Here is a 19790-nt window from a genome sequence, read left to right on the forward strand (position 1 = left end):
CATCAGCCCCAACACCACCCCACTGTCCCATGTCCCCAGCCAGCCCAGGTGCGCTGTCTGGCGATGGGTTGGGGTTGGAACCCCTTATTTCTGTAATACAAACCCCATGGTGCTTGCTGCAACCCCATGTGAGGCTGTGCAGGGGGTGTCAGAGGCCACCTCCAGTAATGTTGTGTCCCTCTGGGCTCCCAGTCCCCAAGAGCCTCCCTGTGAAGGCAAAAGTGGAGCCCCACAGCCTGGACCCCGCAGAGGAGCCACTCATCTGGGAAGGGCTCACCCTCAACAAGTGCATCCTGGTGGCTTCTGTCGTCGCCCTGCTCAGTGTCAGCTTCCAGGTGCTCCAAGGTGAGTGTTGTCCCTGTGTTGCTGGCATGGCTGCACCCCAACATTGTCATCTCCACCCCCTTGCCCTCTGTTCCCTCCTCTCTTCCAGCCCCGCCATGCCCCAGGGATGGTGTCAGCAGTGGCAAGCAAGAGCCGCCAGCAGCTCCCATCCACGGTGGGTTTGGAGCCGGGTGAGCTCCGTGAGGGGTTGCCAGGGTTTTAGGGTCAGGGTTAGGGTCTGGTTATGGCTCATTGCTCTCCATCCCCAGAGGTAATCGTCCCCAAGGAGGAGGTCCCAGAGGTGGTGGCTCCCCAACCTGTCCCGCCTGAGCGCAGCATGCCGGAGGATGATGATAGTGATGATGATGACGATGATGATGAAGCAGACAGCAACCTGGTATGGGGCTGAGGGTGGGGGGACAGCGTCCTCTGGTACGGAGGAGATCATGGTCCCTGGAGGTGTTCAAGAGTCATGGAGATGTGGCACTTGGGGACATGGTCAGTGGGCATGATGGGGGTGGGCTGGGGTCGGGCTTGGAGATGTGGGAGGTCTTTTCCAACCAGAATGATTCTATGGTCTCCCATGGGAGGGATGGAGTGGGCGCGAGGTGTGTGACACCACTGTCCCCCAGGCTGAGCCCTGGATCTTCAAGAAGTGGTTTGGTCGCTCGGAGCCAGGGCATCAGGAGGAAGAGCCTGGAGAAGAGGGGGAAGAGCCCACGGATGAACCTGAGGAGCCGTTGGCCAAAGTGGAGCTGAGGAAGAGCCTGGAGAGACCACGGGGCCCAGAGAAGAAAGAGGAGAAGGCCCGAGGTCCAGAGGAGGAGAAAACTCAAGGCCCAGAGAAGAAGGAGGAGAAAAAGGAGGAGAAGAGGGAAGAGAAGAAGGAAGAGAAGAAGGAGGAGAAGGAGGAGGAGAAGAAGGAGGAGGAGAAGAAGGAGAAGAAGGAGGAGAAGAAGGAGGAGAAGAAAGTGGAGAAGAAGGTGGAGAAGAAGGAAGAAAAGAAAGAAGAGAAGAAGGAAGAGGAGGAGGAGGAGGAGGAGGAGGAGGAGGAGGAAGAAAAGGAGGAGGAGGAAGATAAAGAAAAGGAGGAGGAGGAAGAGAAAAAGGAGGAGAGGCCCCGTGGCCCAGAGAAGAAGGAGGAGAGGCCCAAGGAGGGTCGCGCAGCCCCAGTGGAGAGGAGCGGCCGTCGGGAGCCACGTCCCAAGGACAGGACCCCCAGTGAGAAGCCCCCCAGAGCCCCCCGGGCACACAGGGATCCCGAGCAGCAGCAACACAAGAAGAGACGCCGTGAGGGGAAGGAGGGCCGGCGGGAGCGGGGTGAGACCCGCAGGGATGGTGGCAAGGGCCGAGCGGGCAGAGCCGAGCGGCAGGAGAGCGGCCGGAGGAACTGGGGGCTGCCACGGGGTGAGCAGCGGGGCCGGAGGGCCGGGGAACCGGGGGGCAGGGACAGGGCACGAGAGGGCCGGAGACGTGACTGAAGGCTGCAAGGGACTGATCCAGCCCGGCCCCACAGATATATGGCCATCATCTGTCTGCTGGACCCCTCTGCTGCCACCATGCCTTCAGCCTTCGTCCCCATGCCTGGAGAGTGGCTGGTGAGCAAAGTGGGGACATCGGGGTCCTGCTGTACCCATCAGGACCTGCTGTGCTGATGTGGACATCGGGGTCCTGCTCTGCTGATGGGGACATTGGGGTCTTGCTGTGCCCATGGGGACATCGGGACCTGCTGTGCTGATGGGGACATTGAGGTCTTGTTGTGCTGTTGGGGATACTGGGGTCCTGCTCTACTAATGGGGACACGGGGGATCTTGCTGCGCCCATGGGGACATTGTGGTCCTGCTCTGCTGATGGGGACATTGGGATCTTGCTGTTCCTTTTGGGACATTAGGGTCCTGCGATTCATCTGATCCCATGAGAGACTGAGTCCTGCTGTTCCCATGTGGACATTGGGGTCCTGCTGTACCCACGGGACATGGGTCATCCATGCATTCTGCTTTGCCAGTGAGGACGCTGGGGTCCTGCCGTGCCAATGGAGACATTGGTCACCCAGCCCAGCATGAGCCTCTGTGAGGACCCTGGGGCTCCCCAGGATGAAGGCATCCCATAAACAGCATGGAAACGAGCTCCAATCCCCCTGGGCTTCATGCCACCCTCCATCCCTACCTGCAGTTCTTTGTCCCCCGTGCTGTGACACGCAACGAGGAAGGATGTGCTCCTGGCAAACAGAGGGGTCTGCAGCCCTGGTAGCTCTTGAATTCAGTGAACGGTTTTATTGAAAACAAATGAAAGAGAGAAGTGTGTTCTGGGTGAAGGAAGCCAAGCTGCCCTCTGAGCACGGACACACGGCCCCAGGAGGCCCAAAGCTTCAGAACCACAGCCCAGGTCCTGCCCTGCAGAGCTGCTTTTAGGGAGAAAGCACACGAGCACACAGCACTGCAACTACAGGAGACCCCGACTGCTGTGGGTCCGAGTATTCGCTAAACCAGCAGTGGTTAAAACAAACTGATACTCATTTTTAAGAAGGTATTAAATCAAATGTCTTAAAATATACATATCGTGTTTCTGGGTGCTGTCAAAAGAAGAGGGAGAGCAGAGCAAAGAGGGAGAGGGTGGGGGGCTGTCAGGGGCAGGGCCTCAGCAGCGTGGTGGGGTCCCATGGAGCTCAGCTGAGAGCTGGCACCAGGCAGCCAGGGTCCGTGTGCTGAATTCATTAACACTATTAATGTTAGGACATATAACGGGATCTGCTGAGCTCTGGGGAGCGGTGAGAGCGTGGAGCAGTGTGGTGGCACCCAGCAGCTACTGCCAAGCATGGGGATGGGACCCCATGGAAGCAGGGGGGGGTTTAGCCCCCAAGGGCTCAGGGATGGGTACAGCTACGGGACAGAGGGATGCTCCCATCTCAGCCAAGGGCTGAAGAGCGGGATTGGGGGGGGAGGGGGGGAAACTCTACCGACAGCCGCACTCCTCCGCCACCATGTTGGGGAACTTGCGCACCTCCAGCCCCTCGGCCGACACGCTGATGATGAGCTGGTCCGAGTAGCGGACGGGCACGCAGCACGGAGCGCGCTGCAGCGGCGAGCCCCGCTCCTGCATGCCCAGCAGCAGCACGGTGTGCGAGTGGTAGCCGGGCACGCGGGTGGACAGGGGCAGCTTGCAGGGCCCCTCGCAGTTGTTGGCTGCGTAGACGGTGGGCATGACGATGAAGTTGCGGTCGCGGAGGTCGATGGTCAGCTCCTGCAGCCGGCAGTGCGCCTGGTGCCGCGCGCTGCGGTTTTGCCGCAGGACTTTCCTCCTCTCCTGCCAGCGTGCTCGCACCGTCTGCAGCGCCTTCAGCAGCAGTAACGCACGCAGCTTCCCCGAGCCCGTGGGATGCTCGTTTGCAGCCGGCCCTGGTGGGTGGTAGCAGAAGCTGAGGAGGTGCTGGAAGAGCCCCGTGTTGGCTTGGAACTCCGGGATGTCCCTCAGCTCCTGGATCACCGCCTGCAGCTTGCCCATCAGCAGCTGCAGCACTGTCCCCTCCGGCTGCCAGTCCCCAAAATGCTGCTCCAGCCCTGCACTGCCCTCCTGGGGGAAGAGCAGCACCGAGGGCTCCTCCGACTGCACCAGGCGCTCCAGGGCGGCTGTCTCTGACAGGTTGAGCAGTTGGTGAGGGAGAGTCTCCATCATCTGGAAGTCCAACCAGTGCTGGGAGCTGGGCTGGGTGGGAGGCTCGCTGCGGGGGCTCAGCACTCGGCGGATGAAGAGGGTCAGCACACCCAGGAATTGCCCACTGTCCCCCAGTGTCGGGGATGTGGTGTTGGTCAGGCTGGGAGCAGTGGGAGGTGGCAGCTCTGCAGTGCCAGGATGGGGTGGGCTGTGGGGAGAGCACAGCAGGGTGACAGTGGCACAAAGGATTGGGGCACAGCATCCACAAACCACCCCAGGGTGCCCTGCATTCTCTCATCCAGCATCCCAGGGGTGGGACAGAGGGGACCACAGTGCCCTTTTCTCCTTTCCCCCCGTGGTTTTCCATGCACTGACCTGAGCTGTGGGTAGGGAGCCACATCCACCACCCCGCTGGCAGAGAGATAGGAGGAAGGGACAGCAGCATCGTCCTCAGGCCGTGACCTGGCCAGCAGGAGCAGCACTGGTGTCATCCTGGTGAAGCACTTCTCATCCGAGCCAAAAAGGAGCTGCTGGGTCTCCATGGGGGGCAGAGGGGCACCTGGGGATGGGGGCACAGTGCTGCAGAGCTCCCCACAGCCCCCCCATCACTGCCAGCCCAGGTCCCCAGTGCCCAGCCATCAGCACCACTGTGTCCATGTGCTGTCCCCATCCCTACCTCCGTCCCCGCGGTGCCTGATGGCCAGGGACACCTGGAAGCTCAGCTCCTCACTGCTGCGGGTCACAGCGGCCACTGAGGCTCCGAGGAGCAGGTACTGGGTGTCTCCAGTCAGACAGAGGCTCTGCAGGGAGCAAAAGGCACAGGAGTCTCTGAGAGCCCATCTGAGGCATCACGGGGGTCAGCAAAACCCCTCTACAGCCTGGCCACTGCTTCCCAGGCACCCACGGACCGATCCATTATGGAGTAAGGAGGCCCAGGTTGGGGAGCACTGGGAGGGGAGGGAGCAGGGAGGTGCACAGTTCCCCCCATACCAGTATTGGCTGTGCACCCACTGTTTCTGTCCCTTTGTCCCTGGAAGCAGATTGGGGACAGGGTAACAGCACCATCTTCAGGCACTGCTTGGCCCGGACGGCCCCAGCAGGAGGGATGCTGGAAGGGCGTGGGAAAGGTACTGGGATGGGGTGAGAAAAGGGATAGGAAGGGAGAGGATAGGGAAGAGGATGGGATGGGAAAACTCATGGAAGGAAATGGGGAAGACGCTGGAAAGGAATAGGATGGGATGAGTGCTGGAAGGGGGATGTGGAAGGTTCTGGGAGGTGGTGGGGTGGGGTAAGTACTGGAGGGGATGGGGAAGGAAGGGGATGGGAAGGGAAAGCTGCTAGGCAAGCAGAGCCAAGGCCCTCCTCTCTGCCTGCCCTCCAGGGTCACCCACCTGCTCCTGGGCCAGCCCTGTGCCCTCCACCAGCAGCTCCTGGCGGCCCTCAGCCCCTTGCCCTGTGGGGCTGCCTGGGTAGAAGAGCAGCAGAGCCACGTGCAGCTCTCCCAGCATCCGTCCCAACTCCTCCTGGAATGCCAGCCTGAACCAGAGCCGGGCCTGCACTTCCCACTTCACTGCAAGGAGATCACAAGATGGGTGAAGCATGCAGCCAAACCACAGTGTAAAGGGTGAGGAAGGGCTGAGCACTGCTGCTCACAGCACTCAGAGCATCAGGAGCGGGTGAAGGATGCAGCAAACCACACGTGCTTTTGGTGATGGAGAGCAGCACGGTCCCTTTATTGAGGACCCTCAGAGGAGCACTGTTGGTTCTCTTTTTTTTCCCCAGTTGGACAGAATGGGCTCAAAAACTTCAATGATTGGGACAGAACGGGAGAAAAACTGCTGCTCCAAAACCAAACCGAGCAGTGCAAGAACCCACTGATGCCACAGCACCGTGCATGCAGGCTCTCACTGCTGTAAAAGCTTCTGACACACATACACGAGACGTTCTGTTCTACTGCTTCATAAAGCGAACCCAAATCCAACACTTCACCCACCCCTCCAGCTCAGTCCCATCCACAGTGTTGGCCTTCCCCACAGCACGACCTGCTGGCTCCTACCTTCCTCCAGGTGCAGGACGAGGAAGTGCTCCATGCCCGGCCCTGCCAGGTGCTCCTGGAGGTGCTGCAGTGGTCGGAGCACGGTTTGTGCACCCCCACCTGGGCACAGCCCGAAGGTCTCAGGGCCACGGTGCTCCCAGCCGGCACGCAGCACCTTGATGAAGCCGCTTTCATAGTGGGTGAGGACCCCCACCACCTCCAGGTGGGTCGGGGGGACCTCATCACGGTCCATCTTCAGGCGGCACACGGGGCTCTCCAGCCCCCCCAGGGGCCAGGGCTGCAGGTTGGAGCTGTCAGCCTGCAGGCAGCTCGCTGCTGGGCCAGACCTGGGGAGGAGGCGAGAAGCCACGGTCATCTTGGTCCTCACCGCCGAGCCGGGTCGTGCTCTGCTCACATTTTCCCTCTTTGCTCCCAGTCCCAGCTCCTCTGAGAGCTTCTCCCCCAGCACAGCCTCCGCCCCAGGGGTCCCTTTTCTTGGCAGAGCTGCAGAGTGGAGCAGCAGCACCACGTAGGGCAGCAGCACCCCGAGAGCTGCCTTCATCCTCCCTGATCCGCTGCACCCAGAGCCGCCCCGCGCGGGAGGACCTCATCTCCCTTTTAAAAGCAGTGGCCTTGAGTCACCAATGCACCTCCCCGGGGCTGCAAAGGAGGGAGGGCTGGGTCAGAGGAACTCCTCTGTTCTATCCTGGTTTGCATCCAGGATTGGAAACTGAATAGAAAAAAATAATAATAAATTAAAAACAAAAACAGAAATGTGAAGCTGTTTCACTTTTGTTATGTAGGGATGCACGTCCTTGAGTGGAGATGTTTTGAGAGGAGGGTGGGAGTCGGGGCCGGAGGTTTCGTGGGGATTGGCACACACCGTTCCCAGCAGCAGCGACACTGGGAGCGGACACACCTGGGGGGAGCACGTCTCCAGCCACACAGTGCGTGCAGAACACCACCTGGCAGGGGGCAGCATGCCTGTGTGAGCCCCCAGTGCACGGACAGGGCCTTCTCTGGGTTCCCAGGACTCGTGCAGGGCAGAGCTCGGGGTGCAGCACAGACCCAGATGCAGACGAAGGGTGCAGACCAAAGGGCTCACGAACACAGCCTGCACGTGGGAGGCTCAGTGGAGTTGTTTCGGGCTCAGAGAGCAGCAGGGCATGGGGATACTTTCCTAAGCTGCCAGTGAACCTCACCTGGTGCTTTTCAAGGGCTCTCGAGAAGCACTGCGAACTGATTTCCTTAAGAGACATTTCAGTGCTTCTGGAGGGAAAAAAAGAGGTTTGTGAGTGCAACACGAGTGATGCTCTGATCGTCGATGCAACGGGAAGACAGAAAGCTGCACCCATAGGATGTGGTGCTCACCCTCATTCTGCCTCTGACCCCAGCAGTGGGCAGTGCAATAACAGAGTCCTTCCAGCCCCCAGCTGAACAGCAACTGATTCACCAGGAATTATGGGATGCACGTGAGGCCGCGATGGGGAAATGCAACCCTGTTGGCCAGGTGATGCTGACTGAGGAGCCAGGGGAGCTCCTGCCCTTTGTGTCCTCTTACGGATCATTTTGATGACATCAGCAGATGGGAACACGTTGAAGGACAAAAGAAAGCCACCACGCAGCGGGATTTTAACCAATGACACGGGAAGACAGAGAGAAAGCAAAAGTGACAACTTTTTAATGGATCTATAGGACCTAGTCAAAAATCACTGGGCGTACAAAACAAGACTATTTACCTGGATCAGCTGTGAGCTGCATATAAAAAGATATGAGCCAGACGAGTCCAGTGGGATGGAGAGGCTTCAGTTGGAGGGAGGTGGAGGGGGGATAGTGCCCGGCCCCTCTGTGGGGAGAGGGGGTCTCATCATGGGGGGCAGAGGAGCAGGAGGAGGGACGCCGGGTGCTGGTGGCAGCTGAGGTGGCACTGGAGGAGGTGGCACTGGTCCGGAGGGTGGCATGGGGGGCAGGGTTAACCCTCCTGGAGGAGGTGGTGGCATGGAGTCTGGCAGAGGGGGTCTGGGGGGCAATCCGTTCATCAGTGGGGGCGGAGGCGGCCGCTTCACGGTCGGAGGGCCCGGAGGGAGGCTGGGGGGGGCAGGGGGCTTCTCCATTTTGAAGTGGAATTGAAGGAAGAACTGTGGGGAATGGGAGAGAAAAGAAAAAAAAAAGCAAAGAGAAAGGAACAATCAGCTCTCAGGACAAGTCCGTGCCATCACACATCAGTGATTTTTGTACCAAAGGCAAAATGGGTGTAACTCCACTGCCTCTTCCCCCCCCAGGAACTGCCCTCCTGCTCCCTCTTCAACCCTCAAGAAACATGCTGCCCTGCTCCAGCTACCTGTTTGGTTTCCCTGTTCCAGTGAGTCCAAAACTTTCCCTCTGCTTTGTCGATTTCTCTGCTTGGCACCTGCAACAACAACCAAAAAAAAGAACATGGAGCTATTATTAGCAGCACCAGATTAGTTCAGTGGCCCTTTTTAGCACCACAGCCCGCCAGATAAGCAGTTATTCCAGTCCTCTGTGAGACGTGCTCGTCTCGGATGTTATTAGATAGAGATGGGGGCAGCAAAGAATTGAGTTACTTCCCTATCGGTCAAGGACAAGTATGCTGGCAAAAAAAAACCCTCCCAACATCTGCACAAAGGCTGAGAAGCAGAACCCAGGAGGCTCTTTTTTGTGCCAGACACTGAGAATTCAATGGCTCCCCAGAGCTCAAAGGCTTTTCATGCCAGAGTCCTCCAGTAATTCTCAGCAGAGTTTAACAACTTTCAGTCCTGTCTTCCCGACCTTCCTTTCCAGACCATTAACCCCACCCAAAGGGCTGGAACAGAACAAGCCTGTAACAACCATCACTGGGAATTAATGTCCTGGAAAATAGGGGAACTCTCCCTGCCATCAGTCAGCCCCAGACCTTACCTTGAAGGCAATGGTTTCGTAGGGCTCAGCTGCCATCAGAAGGTACTGCCAGCGCCGATCTGGGGGCTCAATCCTCTGCTCATATGCTGACATGAACCGATGGCGAGGCATGATGCTTTCTGCAATCTCTGGGTAATCAATCTGTTGGGGTATTAGTGCACGTTTACAATGTCCCCTTTGCTCTCTCCCTTCAGACAGAGCAAACCTCAGCTATGCTTCGTGGGAAGCTCCCAGCAGAAAGCTTACTGTTGCCAAAGGAAACAGCTCGACAACTACAATCATGGATTCCTCCATTTGGTTGATACAATCAGCAGCAGCAGACTAGCAAGATAAGGCCTTTTATTTTTATTTATTACCTCCCAAGTCTTGCAAAGAACTGCTCATTTAGCCAAGCTTTTATACTTGGATAACCCAGAAACCGAGAGTTTGACCTTACCTGGAAGAGAAGGCTCTGCTGGCCTGTCTCTGGATCTCTCTGTTTGGTCACTGTAAAGAAAATAAGAAAGCTCAGTACATCACATAAAGGTCAGCATAGTATTACTTCTGCCCTAGGAAGCTCCAAACGACAAAATAAGACAGGATTTTGTTTCCCATTTCTCAAATAAAATGCCACAAAGTCTTTAACCAAAGTTCCTGTGGGTGCCCACTGAAAGGCAGCTGCTGTGGGGCACAGACACTGACACACTGTGCACTGCAGAGCACAGCTGGGAGATAAAGAAGCCACATCTCGTAACAAAGGCCAAAATGAAACAGTGGGGAGTTCAGAGGGGAAAGAAAAACAGAGCTATACATCCAGTGGGTGACTTGTGAGCAATGCTGAGAGATGGCAGAGCACAATAAAAGAGACTGAAGCAATGCCATCATCTCCTGTACGAGTACTGTAAGAGCTGACAGACTGAGACGTACTGATCTATTATTAAAATGGCTCTCACTCGACTGTCAGCAGTAAGGAGACATCCCATGGGTAACTTAAACAATAAAGCACATCAGGAGATAAGCCCATATCTTATTTATGGACAGCTCTGCTAAAAAGGCTGATGAACAATTCATGCCCACAGCACTGCACTTCAAGCAGCCATTGGGTATGTGGAAGGACAGACACTGCTGACAAACCTTTGTAACCTGGTCGTCCAATTTTCACAAACTTCTTCACTTCCACTTTGACTTTTTCTGGTGCAGGCTGGGCAGGGGCTTCCTTAGCTTCCTTGGCAGCTCGACGGGCCCTGGATTTGTTGGAAATGTCAAAGTTAGAAGGTGATCAGCACTGAAGGATACACTAAGAGACAGCATGCACCCTGCATCGTGGAGTATGCAGCACTTCACTAAAGCACAGTGGAAAACTGCTGCTCCTCCTCCACAAGGACCATGGTAGGCCAGTTTTCCCCATGCCTTCCCCTGACTGCAAGCTGTCATCTCCATCACCTCACCCACCCCTAAGGGAACCCTGGGGCCCTCCTCCATGGATGGAGCAGAGATGAGTTCTTAAAAGTAAAACAGGAAACAAATTCCACAAGTCAGACATCTAAAGCAGAGCAAACCTGAACTCTCAGATTAAAGCCTACAAACTTTTCCCAAGCTGTATTCACAAAACCAAGCCCTTACAGCTACACTGAATGGCTTTTAAAACTCTTTCATCCCCTTCCTTCAGGAAGGCCACAGCTGGCTTTGAAATGGAGCTTGCCAGCACCACTGTTCAGAGCAGAGATAATTCATACCTGCTGGTGAGTGCCTGGGAAATAAATAGAGACAAAAAACATTCAAGCCCAGAGCACTGCTATGTAACAGAGATCAAGGCTTATTAGGTACACGCAATCTAATTTTAAAGTGCCTAAGTAATGGAGAGTAACTATGGTGGAGAACAACTTACAGATTGGTCTGATGCTTCTTGCCCTGCGTATGTGCTAAGTAACTTCCCTGGGGGCAAAAAAAGAAAGTTACATGGAGACTGGACTGTTCCTGAACAGAAAGATATTTGTCATGGATGAGAGGTGATATTTCAGATCAATAAAGGTATTTTAATCCTCAGAGCACAGCAGAATTGAACTCAAACATTGCAGATTGCTCCCAACTGCTGAACTGTCAGAAACTTGTCATGCTTAACACAGACAACTGCTGCCCCCCCATCACTGCTCCAGCAATCAGCCAAAGAGAACAGCTTTGGTTCCAGCACTTGAAGCTTGCATTATTCTACAATATCTGTTGCCATGGAGACCAAGACAGACAGCTACTCAACTCACCTCATTGTTATGGAGCGTCAGGCAAAGCTTGCATTCATAAGAACCCAAGTGATTTTTCATAAAATAGGGGTCCTAGGAAGAGAATTATTAAAAAGTTACGTGCAAAATCCACGTTGGAGACACTGAACCACCAAAATTCTAAAGCAGAGCTGCACTGCCAAGAACTGAGTTCACAGAGTGAAGTTATCAGCACAACACTGCTTTAGGAACATGAAAAAAGGAAACAAGAGCAGTTCTGTTCACTGGTAACAGCAGAATCAACTGCAGCAAAATATGAACCAGTGCCAAGAAGACTGAATATAACACAACAGCAGTTGGGTGCTGGAGTCCCTCTGCTCATCGATTCCACAAGTTGCTAAAACTCCCTCATCAATGGGAACAGAAGTACTTAATCCATCCCACAGGTCTCCACTAATGCTTTTGTCTTTCTACGGTGGCCAAGCCCTGACCTCACCCACATGCAGTGTGTGAGACCAGGGCTCACCTTGTTGATGTCAATGGTCTCCAAAGCCAGCTGCCGAAGCCTCTCCCTGCGGTCTCTGTTGCTTTCTGAGGCTGAAGCTACACCTCCACTCCCTGTTTTACCTCCAGGACGGTGCTGAAAATCCATGGTGGGGATTTCTGGGCCTCAGCGACTTCAGGAGACAAAAAAGAAAAAAAAAGGCAAAAAAAAAAAAAAGCCTGGACAAATGAAAAAAAGACACATGAGTGACGATGCCAACCCAAGCAGGGCCTTGCACTGAGCCCCAGGCACTACAAGCACTCCCTGAGTGCTCCCCAGGTGCTGTCCTGACACAGTGAGCAGGAGCAAAATGACCCAAAGCTGAAAGGAGCCCCCAGAGACAGCCCCCAACCTCCTGAGCCCCACAGAGAGAGCGATGGAGTCTCTCCCTGCTGCTCACCACAGCACAGTGAGGGCCATAGCCCACCCCCCCAGGAGCCCTCAGTTCCCCCCGCAAAGACCAGAGCCCCACTACCACCACCCAAACTCCCTCAGTGAGGGCAGCAGCCCCCACTGAGCCCCCAGCCCTTGCCCAGGTTCTGAGCCTCACTCCTTCAGTGAGGACCACAGCCCCCTCCAAGCCCTCCCATCACCACAGAGCCACCCCTAACCCGCCCCAATTCTCTCTCTCAGGGTCACAACCCCCCCCAAGCTTTTAACAGGGGGTCCCAGCACCCCAGACCCTCCCTCGTTCCCCTCTGAACACCCACATTCACTCAGCGACCACCAAAGCCCACCACCACGAACACGCCCCGAGCTCTCCTTGCCACCCACAGCCCCCCCCCCAGCGTCCTTCTGGAGGGTCACATCCCCCCTCAAACACCTCCATCTCCTCAGAAAAGCTTACATCCCCCCCATCCCCCAGCGAGATCCACAGGCCCTTAATTCCCTCAGCGACCTCACTGCCGACCCCCCCCCCCCCCGAAATAACACCGTAAGGACCAAAGCCCCCTCCCAGAACGTCCCCATTCCCTCAGCGAAGGTCGCGCTGCCCTCATTTCCACCCCCCCCGGACCGCAGCCCCTCCCCCACAGCCCCCATACCGCGGCGTTCTCCTCCGCTCCCCGCGCCGCGCATGCGCACTGCCCTTCCCTCTCTTCCCCGCCACTTCCGGCTTCCGGGAGAAGCACTTCCGGGTCGGCGGGAGCGGGCATGGGGCGGCCGTAGCTGAGCGGCGGGCGGAGTGGGCATCGCCATGCGGTACAACGAGCGGGAGCTGCTGTCCCTTTCCCGGCAGCCGGCTGAGAAAGCGGCCGAGATCTTGATGCGGGTCCCCAAGAAGGGCAGCGGTGAGGGGAAGGGGGTGAGGGCGGCGCCGGGAAGCTGGGATGGGACTGGGAGTGCTGGGATGGGACTGGGAGTGCTGGACTGAGGGTGCTGGGATGGAGCTGAGAATGTTGGACTGGGAATACTGGGATGGAGCTGAGAATGTTGGACTGGGATGGGGCTGAGAATGTTGGACTGGGAATACTGGGATGGAGCTGAGAATGTTGGACTGGGATGGAGCTGAGAATGTTGGACTGGGATGGAGCTGAGAATGTTGGACTGGGAATACTGGGATGGAGCTGGAACTTCTGGAACGGAGCTGGGACTGGTGGGATGGGAGTACTGGGATGGAGCTGGGACTGGTGGGATGGGAATTCTGGGATGGAGCTGTGAATGTTGGACTGGGAATACTGGGACAGAGCTGGGACTGGTGGGATGGAAGCATTGGGTTCAGAATGGGGGTGCTGGGATGGAACTGGGAGAGCTGGGATAGCGTTGGGGGTGTGGCACTGAGGGGTCTGGGATGGTGGGGGGCAGGGAGGGTGCTGAGGTGGGGTCCTGAGGTTGGTGCACAGGAGGTGGAGGGGCAGCGCTGGGTGGTACTGGGGATCAGAACTGGGGGAGCCAGGGAACAGCACTGGGAGGAATGGGCTGGTAGAACCAAGGGTGCTGAGCAGTGGTACTGGAGGAGCAGGACTGGTGAACAGGAGGCAAGACTGGGAGCATAAAGTGGCAGGATTGGGAACAGACTGGGGGGACTGACAGGGACTGGGTGGCCCTGGGAATGGGCAGCCTTGTGCCCCCTGGGTTCACTGTCACAACGCTCTTTTCCTTCTTAGTGTTAAAGAAGCGCCTCGTGAAGCTCGTGGTCAACTTTCTCTTCTACTTTCGGACAGATGAAGCTGAGGTACAGAGTCCCTCTCCTCCCTCTCCTCCCTCTCCTCCCTCTCCTCCCTCTCCTCCCTCTCCTCCCTCTCCTCCCTCTCCTCCCTCTCCTCCCTCTCCTCCCTCTCCTCCCTCTCCTCCCTCTCCTCCCTCTCCTCCCTCTCCTCCCTCTCCTCCCTCTCCTCCCTCTCCTCCCTCTCCTCCCTCTCCTCCCTCTCCTCCCTCTCCTCCCTCTCCTCCCTCTCCTCCCTCTCCTCCCTCTCCTCCCTCTCCTCCCTCTCCTCCCTCTCCTCCCTCTCCTCCCTCTCCTCCCTCTCCTCCCTCTCCTCCCTCTCCTCCCTCTCCTCCCTCTCCTCCCTCTCCTCCCTCTCCTCCCTCTCCTCCCTCTCCTCCCTCTCCTCCCTCTCCTCCCTCTCCTCCCTCTCCTCCCTCTCCTCCCTCTCCTCCCTCTCCTCCCTCTCCTCCCTCTCCTCCCTCTCCTCCCTCTCCTCCCTCTCCTCCCTCTCCTCCCTCTCCTCCCTCTCCTCCCTCTCCTCCCTCTCCTCCCTCTCCTCCCTCTCCTCCCTCTCCTCCCTCTCCTCCCTCTCCTCCCTCTCCTCCCTCTCCTCCCTCTCCTCCCTCTCCTCCCTCTCCTCCCTCTCCTCCCTCTCCTCCCTCTCCTCCCTCTCCTCCCTCCACATTTATCATGTGTGCTTTGAGGAACAATGCAGCCACAGCCAGGACACAGTGACCTCTCACCCACACAGTGCAGACTCCCTGGGGTGAGGAGAAGCACTGCCAGCAAACCACACCCCAGTGCCTTCTGCAAACACAACCGTTGCCCCACAGCAGTGAAAGGTGGACTGTGTCACGTGTGTTTGCAGACCTGTACTGCATCATATCAAACAGAGGAGAGGATTGTGTTCTGCTGTCCTGGATGAGCGTTGTTTCTTCCTTTCTCTACCCAGAGACCTTTGTGCCAGCAGTGCTCACTATTCTGGGGCAGCTATTGTTGCTTTTGGAGCGTGGAGGTGAAGGACAGAATGAGGGTGGGGTGTTCAGGTTGTTTCTGGCTTTGCCACTGATTTTTAATGAATCCTTTGGCAGCTGCTGTTTGTGGGACTCTGAGGGTGCTCATCATAGCACGTTCCCATCACTGCCCACTGCTGCTTGCTGTCCTCACTGCCATTATTTGTTGAGCACTCGTGCATTTTGGTGGAAGGGAGATGCTGAAATCAGCAAAACCCAGTGCAGCAGATGTATGGTGAGTGCCAACGTAGGACAGATGCAGTGGGAATTTGCACTCAAACAGGTGCTTTGGTGTCAGCATCACTGCCTGGTTCACAATCCCCTCCTGAAATCAATTGTCCAAACAGAACAAAACATGAGAGGCTTTCGTTTGTGTCTCCTATCACCCCGTGGTTCTCATGTCCCTGCTTGGTGTGTGCTGCCTGGCAGCTTGTCTCTGCCACTGCCTGCTTGTCCTGAGCTGTTCTTCATTGACACACACTGTTCTAAACCTCCTACAGAGCTCAGAGGCCACCCTTAGGAAGTAAAATGTCCAGAGGTTCATCTTTGTGCGACAAAGTAAAATTGATCACTCTCTTCGTGTGACAGAAAGGGAAACTGAAGCCCAGATTGAATCTGAGCACATAGAGACCTTCAGAGGACACTCTTTGAGCTCTGTGGGTTCAGAACACTGCAGCACTGACAGCGTGTGCTGAACCCCTCTCTGTATCTTTTCCAGCCCATCGGAGCGCTGCTGCTGGAGCACTGCAGAATCACCAAAGAAGAGGAGAACGTCTTTTCCATCAGTGAGTTCTGCACACACGTCCCCCTCACAGTGGTGCTCGGTAAAAGGAAGCATTTCCTGCTTTTCCCTGTTCCCCTTCTGACACAAGCTCAGCACTCCCCAGCTTTCCTCCCTGTCTGCTGCCTGCTGGTGCAGAGCTGCCATGCTCCAGCCCCAGCATGGCAGCATTTCCCTGCTGGGTGTGATGGGCACGGCTGCGTGTGAGGAGAGGGGCAGGAGAAGCAGCCAGCCCGTGGCTCAGTGCTCGTGGCAGTCCCTCCCTTGGAGGGCTCAGTGTGGACAGATTGCTGCTTCTGTGCTGTTGCATTTTATCAGAAAAAAAAAACAAAACAGGCTTCAGATAAACCATCTGTGGGGCTGAAGGAGCAGCAGTCCTCCCGCCGTGGTTTGTCCTTGTGTCGATAGCCATGGCTCCAGCCTTTCATCCCAACAACTAATCATTGTGTGAGAGGTATGCAGCAAAAAATAACAGGATGTTTCTCCAAGGCCATCCCCGTATCTTTTGGCCTGGCTGTCAGGCACAGCTGCTTCTCAACACGGAACCTTCTCCCTGCTCCCATCCAGCACAGGCAGTGTCCTGGCCGTCCCACGCAGCCTGAATGCAGCCAGGGCTGTCCTGCTGAGCACTGGGGCCCGGTGCTGCTGGAGCTCTGCTGACTGCTGGGGTTCCCAAGAAAGGTGTTGGCTGTGATGGTGCTTGGTGCTGGGCTGTGTCCCCACACGGCAGCTCTGAGGGGCTGGTTGCAGCCCGACCCAGTTATTTCCCCAGATCTATGTACTAAAAAGCAGAGCTCTGGGGACAGTGCTCATTAATGAGGCGTCCTGATTCTGTCTTGGTAAAGAATCGGAGTTGTGCAGGGACTTGCTTTCTGCTGTGCACAGTACTGAAATCCCCAGAGCCTCCAGCAAAGACAGGTCACTACCTTCCCTGAGTGTGATTTCATTCCTCAGATGGACGCCCTCTGCACACTGCAGAATCTCTTCCTCGGGGCTGTTTTCCACTCGGCTTACTAAATCTCCTCTGACAGTTGGCGAGGAGGCTCGGGGTGTTTCAGTCTGCGTGTGCTCAGCCCTGCTCTGAGCTGTCACTCTTTGAGAAGCTGCTCTTTCCCTTCTAAAGTGTTTGGCTGCTCTGAGCCAACGGGTGCTGCAGGCAACTGCTTGGGGTGCCTGGGAAGCACAGAGCAGAAGTGCCTCTGCAGTTGGTGTTGCTTTTGGAAGTGTTTTTTCCAGAAAGGAGCGATGCTGAGGGCTGCTGAGCTGTATGAGGTGCAGCTCCAACGTGACTGTATGGGGAAGGGTGGTTATGCACTGAGGTTGGAGGGAATGGGGCTGTTGAGGAGTGGCTGTAGTGTGCTTTTTCCAGTGCAGGGGCAAGCTTAGCTGTGCCTTTGCTCTTAGCAGGCAAAGAAAGTGTGTGACTCCAAGCCACCCAGGGTAAGATAAGAGGGGACAAAGGCCCGGGTTCCCACCTGGTTCATAGGTCACCCCAGATGAACAAAGGTGCTAATTGCAGCCTGGCAAAACCTCACTTTGTTGGGGAGGGATTGCTCTGCCAGGACCTCACACCTTTTCCTTATCCCTGGCAGGTTTCATTGAGGAGCCGGAGAGGAAGTACTGCTTTGAGTGTGACAGCGAGGAGCAGTGCCAGGAGTGGATTGAGGCACTCAAGAGAGCCAGGTGGGCTGAGCCCCCCGAGCAGGGTCTGCATTGTGCTTCACATCCACTGCAGCCCTGCACTGTTTGTCTCCTGGGTTCACTTGTGGTGAACCTGGGGAGGAAGGCAGCTCCCTCCTCCCAGCCAAGCTTCCCTTCAGCTCTAAATAGCTTTAGAAACTTCCCCACATCCCTTTCTGCTCAGCCCGCTGTTACTTTTCTTACAGCTATGAGTTCATGAGAAGAAGTTTGATTTTCTACCGGAATGAGATCCAGAAGATGACGGGGAAGGTGAGTCCCTGAGGCCAGATGGATCCGTGGGGTGGGGCTGGACCTTGCTGCTGCTATCCTGCACGAGGCCGTCGGCTGCAGCACGCGTGGCAGAGCTGTAGTTAGCCAATTTGTGAAGCTGTGCTCTGGAATCAGCGCTCAGCCCCTCTGGGGTCCTGCTTCTCACCACCACTTCCCTGTGCTCTCACTGCAGGACCCCCTGGAGCAGTTTGGGATCTCGGAGGAAGCCCGCTTCCAGCTGGCAAGCCGCAAGCAGTAATTCCGCAGGCTCTCTCTGGAGGCTCAAACCCACACTCCCCCAGGAGGAACAGCAGCAGTTCCCCCCAGTGGTGACCAACTGACTTCTTAATTTATTGGCCAAATGGGTTTTTTTTTAATGGTTTCTTTTTTTTTTAAAGGGAATTCTTTGCACATTCCCACCTCTCCTGCCCTCCCGCAGCCGTGCAGGCAGCCAGAGCCAGAACTGTTCTGCACAGGCTGTGACCTTGTGCACCAACACTGCCACAGCCATGGGAGCAACAGCACCCGGCTCCCAGCAGAGCAGAGGAGGAGGGACTGAGCTGAGCTCCAGCACTCCGTGTCCTCCAGCAAAGGCTCAGCCCTCGTGCCAGGAGCTTTGGGGCTGGTGCTGTGCTAGCTCTAGCTTTCCCTTAATCCCTGCTCTCCTGCTGGGAGCTGCTCAGTTTTTCTGGCTTAGGGAGCCCCTTCCTGCAGGAGGATGTTCAGCTGATGGCATTGCTGTGTTGCAGGGTTAACCCTGCCCTGCTCTCTTCAACACAAAGCCATTTCTGTTCAGCGAGGAGCAGGAAGGCTTCTGAGAACATGGAGCAGCTCTGCTTAGGAGAAAAGCATCGCCCACTGCTGCCACCACCTCCTGGGGTACTGTTCTCTTTGTCCCTTCTCCAGGCGGGTGCTGCTCATTCCTAGAGCCCACACTACTGCCAATTAGAGCGCTGTCAAACGATGCAGAGAACAAAGCTGTAAAGCACAAGGGAGGAAAAACATGGCTGAGAGCTCCGTGTCGTGATCCTGCTGCCCTCTGCAGTGCCGTGGGCCGGGCTGAGCATCAGGAGCAGCAGATGGGAGAGACTTGTCAAGGCAGGAACTGCTGCGTGCACTCGGACTGGATGTGAGAGCATCAGACTGTGCAGAAGTTGAGCCCTGGGAGTGTCCCCCTGCTATGCTGCAACACTCCACTCCCTGCTCAGCCCTCTGTGAGCTGCCAGAGGGAAGAGAGCAGAGCTGCAGCTGCTGGAGAGCAACGAGTGCCTTTGCAGGGACTCTGATAACGAACAGAACAAGCAGTAAGGGACATCTCGAGGCTCTGCAGCTGAGTGCAAACAGAAGTGCAGCCAGAGATGAGCGGTGGAAGGCACTCCCCATCCCCAGAGCTTGGAGACCCCATTTCATGCAGCTGCTCCACTGGGCACTCCCTCCAGGAGAGCTCCCCCCAAAAGCACAGCCACACTGAGGGCAGAGGGAACTGCTCAGCCCTGGGGGGGGGGAGTGCAGCTTTCCTTTCTCCCAGCGGGGCAGCAGGAGGCTGCTCTGCAATTACAATGCTAACTGAGGGTGGGGAGCAGCTCGTGCTGCAGTGGGGCTGATGGGAAGTTCTGGATCTCCACGCTGGCTGGGATCACAGGCGGTGCTGCCTGGCTTCCCTCTGTAGGTACCAGGAGAGCAGCAGATGGCACCGACGCTTTATTTTTAACCTCACGCCCCACATTTTTCCCTCCCCCCAAATCCCCTTTCCCTGCAGCGGTTCAGGTGCTCGCAGCAGCAATTAACCAAAACCAAACTGCACAGGGCAGAAAATAGGGCAGCACCGGAGGCAGATGGCAGCACTCCCGCGAGCCACAATCCAGGGATTAAGGGCTGGAGCGGCGTGGAGCTTTGCTTTGGGGACACGGTGTCCTCGGGTGACTCCAATAAAAGCCACCAGCTCACAGCCAGCCAGCCCAGGGCTGCTGCGAGGGCTCTGTGTTGGCAGCCCCCACCCCCCCGTGGGGCTGAGCAGCGGGGGTGGAGGGGTTTGGGGTCGGCGATGACCCCGATGTTACGGAGGAGGCGACAGTGACATTTCCTAAAACTGAATGTAATACAAATGCTGTGAAGAGTTGCGTGGGTCGGCGTGGGCCCGGCGACTTAATTAGCAATTAGCTGATGACTGCTAGCGTAGAGTAGGACACTGGGTAGAGCTCAGCAGGAGGGGATGATGGTACCGGAGGGATC

General features: G+C 56.5%; 4 protein-coding genes across 4 annotated transcripts; 2 read left to right on the forward strand and 2 right to left on the reverse strand.

Moving 5' to 3' along the window:
- Positions 1 to 896: 896 nt before the first annotated feature.
- LOC136054576 (cilia- and flagella-associated protein 251-like) lies at positions 897 to 2218 on the forward strand (the record flags this gene model as incomplete). Its single annotated transcript, XM_065745860.1, has 1 exon — positions 897 to 2218. A coding segment is annotated over one exon (909 nt), but the record flags the coding sequence as incomplete, so codon positions are not given.
- Positions 2219 to 3273: 1055 nt separating this feature from the next.
- On the reverse strand, positions 3274 to 6634 carry AMH (anti-Mullerian hormone). Its single transcript, XM_065745967.1, has 5 exons — positions 6032 to 6634; positions 5367 to 5545; positions 4652 to 4775; positions 4351 to 4534; positions 3274 to 4183 (listed from the first exon to the last, which is right to left on the reverse strand). Exons 1-5 carry the CDS (start codon positions 6570 to 6572, stop codon positions 3277 to 3279), a joined length of 1935 nt encoding a protein of 644 aa, XP_065602039.1. The 5' UTR covers positions 6573 to 6634; the 3' UTR covers positions 3274 to 3276.
- A 1035-nt stretch (positions 6635 to 7669) lies between these two features.
- SF3A2 (splicing factor 3a subunit 2) lies at positions 7670 to 11817 on the reverse strand. Its single transcript, XM_065745939.1, has 8 exons — positions 11651 to 11817; positions 11167 to 11238; positions 10797 to 10843; positions 10043 to 10152; positions 9366 to 9415; positions 8930 to 9070; positions 8352 to 8420; positions 7670 to 8148 (listed from the first exon to the last, which is right to left on the reverse strand). The coding sequence occupies exons 1-8, from the start codon at positions 11774 to 11776 to the stop codon at positions 7816 to 7818; spliced, it is 948 nt and encodes a 315-aa protein (XP_065602011.1). The 5' UTR covers positions 11777 to 11817; the 3' UTR covers positions 7670 to 7815.
- A 1033-nt stretch (positions 11818 to 12850) lies between these two features.
- Positions 12851 to 19004, forward strand: PLEKHJ1 (pleckstrin homology domain containing J1). Its single transcript, XM_065745963.1, has 6 exons — positions 12851 to 12957; positions 13774 to 13841; positions 15546 to 15612; positions 17201 to 17291; positions 17495 to 17558; positions 17752 to 19004. Exons 1-6 carry the CDS (start codon positions 12864 to 12866, stop codon positions 17815 to 17817), a joined length of 450 nt encoding a protein of 149 aa, XP_065602035.1. The 5' UTR covers positions 12851 to 12863; the 3' UTR covers positions 17818 to 19004.
- Positions 19005 to 19790: the final 786 nt, after the last annotated feature.

The sequence above is a fragment of the Cyrtonyx montezumae genome, unplaced genomic scaffold, assembly GCF_038088225.1.
Source record: "Cyrtonyx montezumae isolate F1298 unplaced genomic scaffold, pur_monq_1.0 scaffold_39, whole genome shotgun sequence".
Lineage (NCBI taxonomy): Eukaryota > Metazoa > Chordata > Aves > Galliformes > Odontophoridae > Cyrtonyx > Cyrtonyx montezumae.

What these genes read in the sequence shown, in the direction of transcription:
- AMH (XM_065745967.1), bottom strand. Translation starts at nt 6,572, where the DNA reads ATGAAGGCAGCTCTCGGGGTGCTGCTGCCCTACGTGGTGCTGCTGCTC. An exon ending in CAGGCACCGCGGGGACGGAG is followed by an intron (nt 4,535 to 4,651) that starts GTAGGGATGGGG and finishes CCCCATCCCCAG; the next exon opens with GTGCCCCTCTGCCCCCCATG. An exon ending in GCTCCCTACCCACAGCTCAG is followed by an intron (nt 4,184 to 4,350) that starts GTCAGTGCATGG and finishes CTCTCCCCACAG; the next exon opens with CCCACCCCATCCTGGCACTG.
- PLEKHJ1 (XM_065745963.1), top strand. Translation starts at nt 12,864, where the DNA reads ATGCGGTACAACGAGCGGGAGCTGCTGTCCCTTTCCCGGCAGCCGGCT. An exon ending in GGTCCCCAAGAAGGGCAGCG is followed by an intron (nt 12,958 to 13,773) that starts GTGAGGGGAAGG and finishes TTTCCTTCTTAG; the next exon opens with TGTTAAAGAAGCGCCTCGTG. An exon ending in TCCAGAAGATGACGGGGAAG is followed by an intron (nt 17,559 to 17,751) that starts GTGAGTCCCTGA and finishes CTCTCACTGCAG; the next exon opens with GACCCCCTGGAGCAGTTTGG.
- SF3A2 (XM_065745939.1), bottom strand. Translation starts at nt 11,776, where the DNA reads ATGGATTTTCAGCACCGTCCTGGAGGTAAAACAGGGAGTGGAGGTGTA. An exon ending in AGACCATTGACATCAACAAG is followed by an intron (nt 11,239 to 11,650) that starts GTGAGCCCTGGT and finishes TTCTCTTCCTAG; the next exon opens with GACCCCTATTTTATGAAAAA. An exon ending in AAGAAGCATCAGACCAATCT is followed by an intron (nt 10,153 to 10,796) that starts GTAAGTTGTTCT and finishes CAACAAATCCAG; the next exon opens with GGCCCGTCGAGCTGCCAAGG.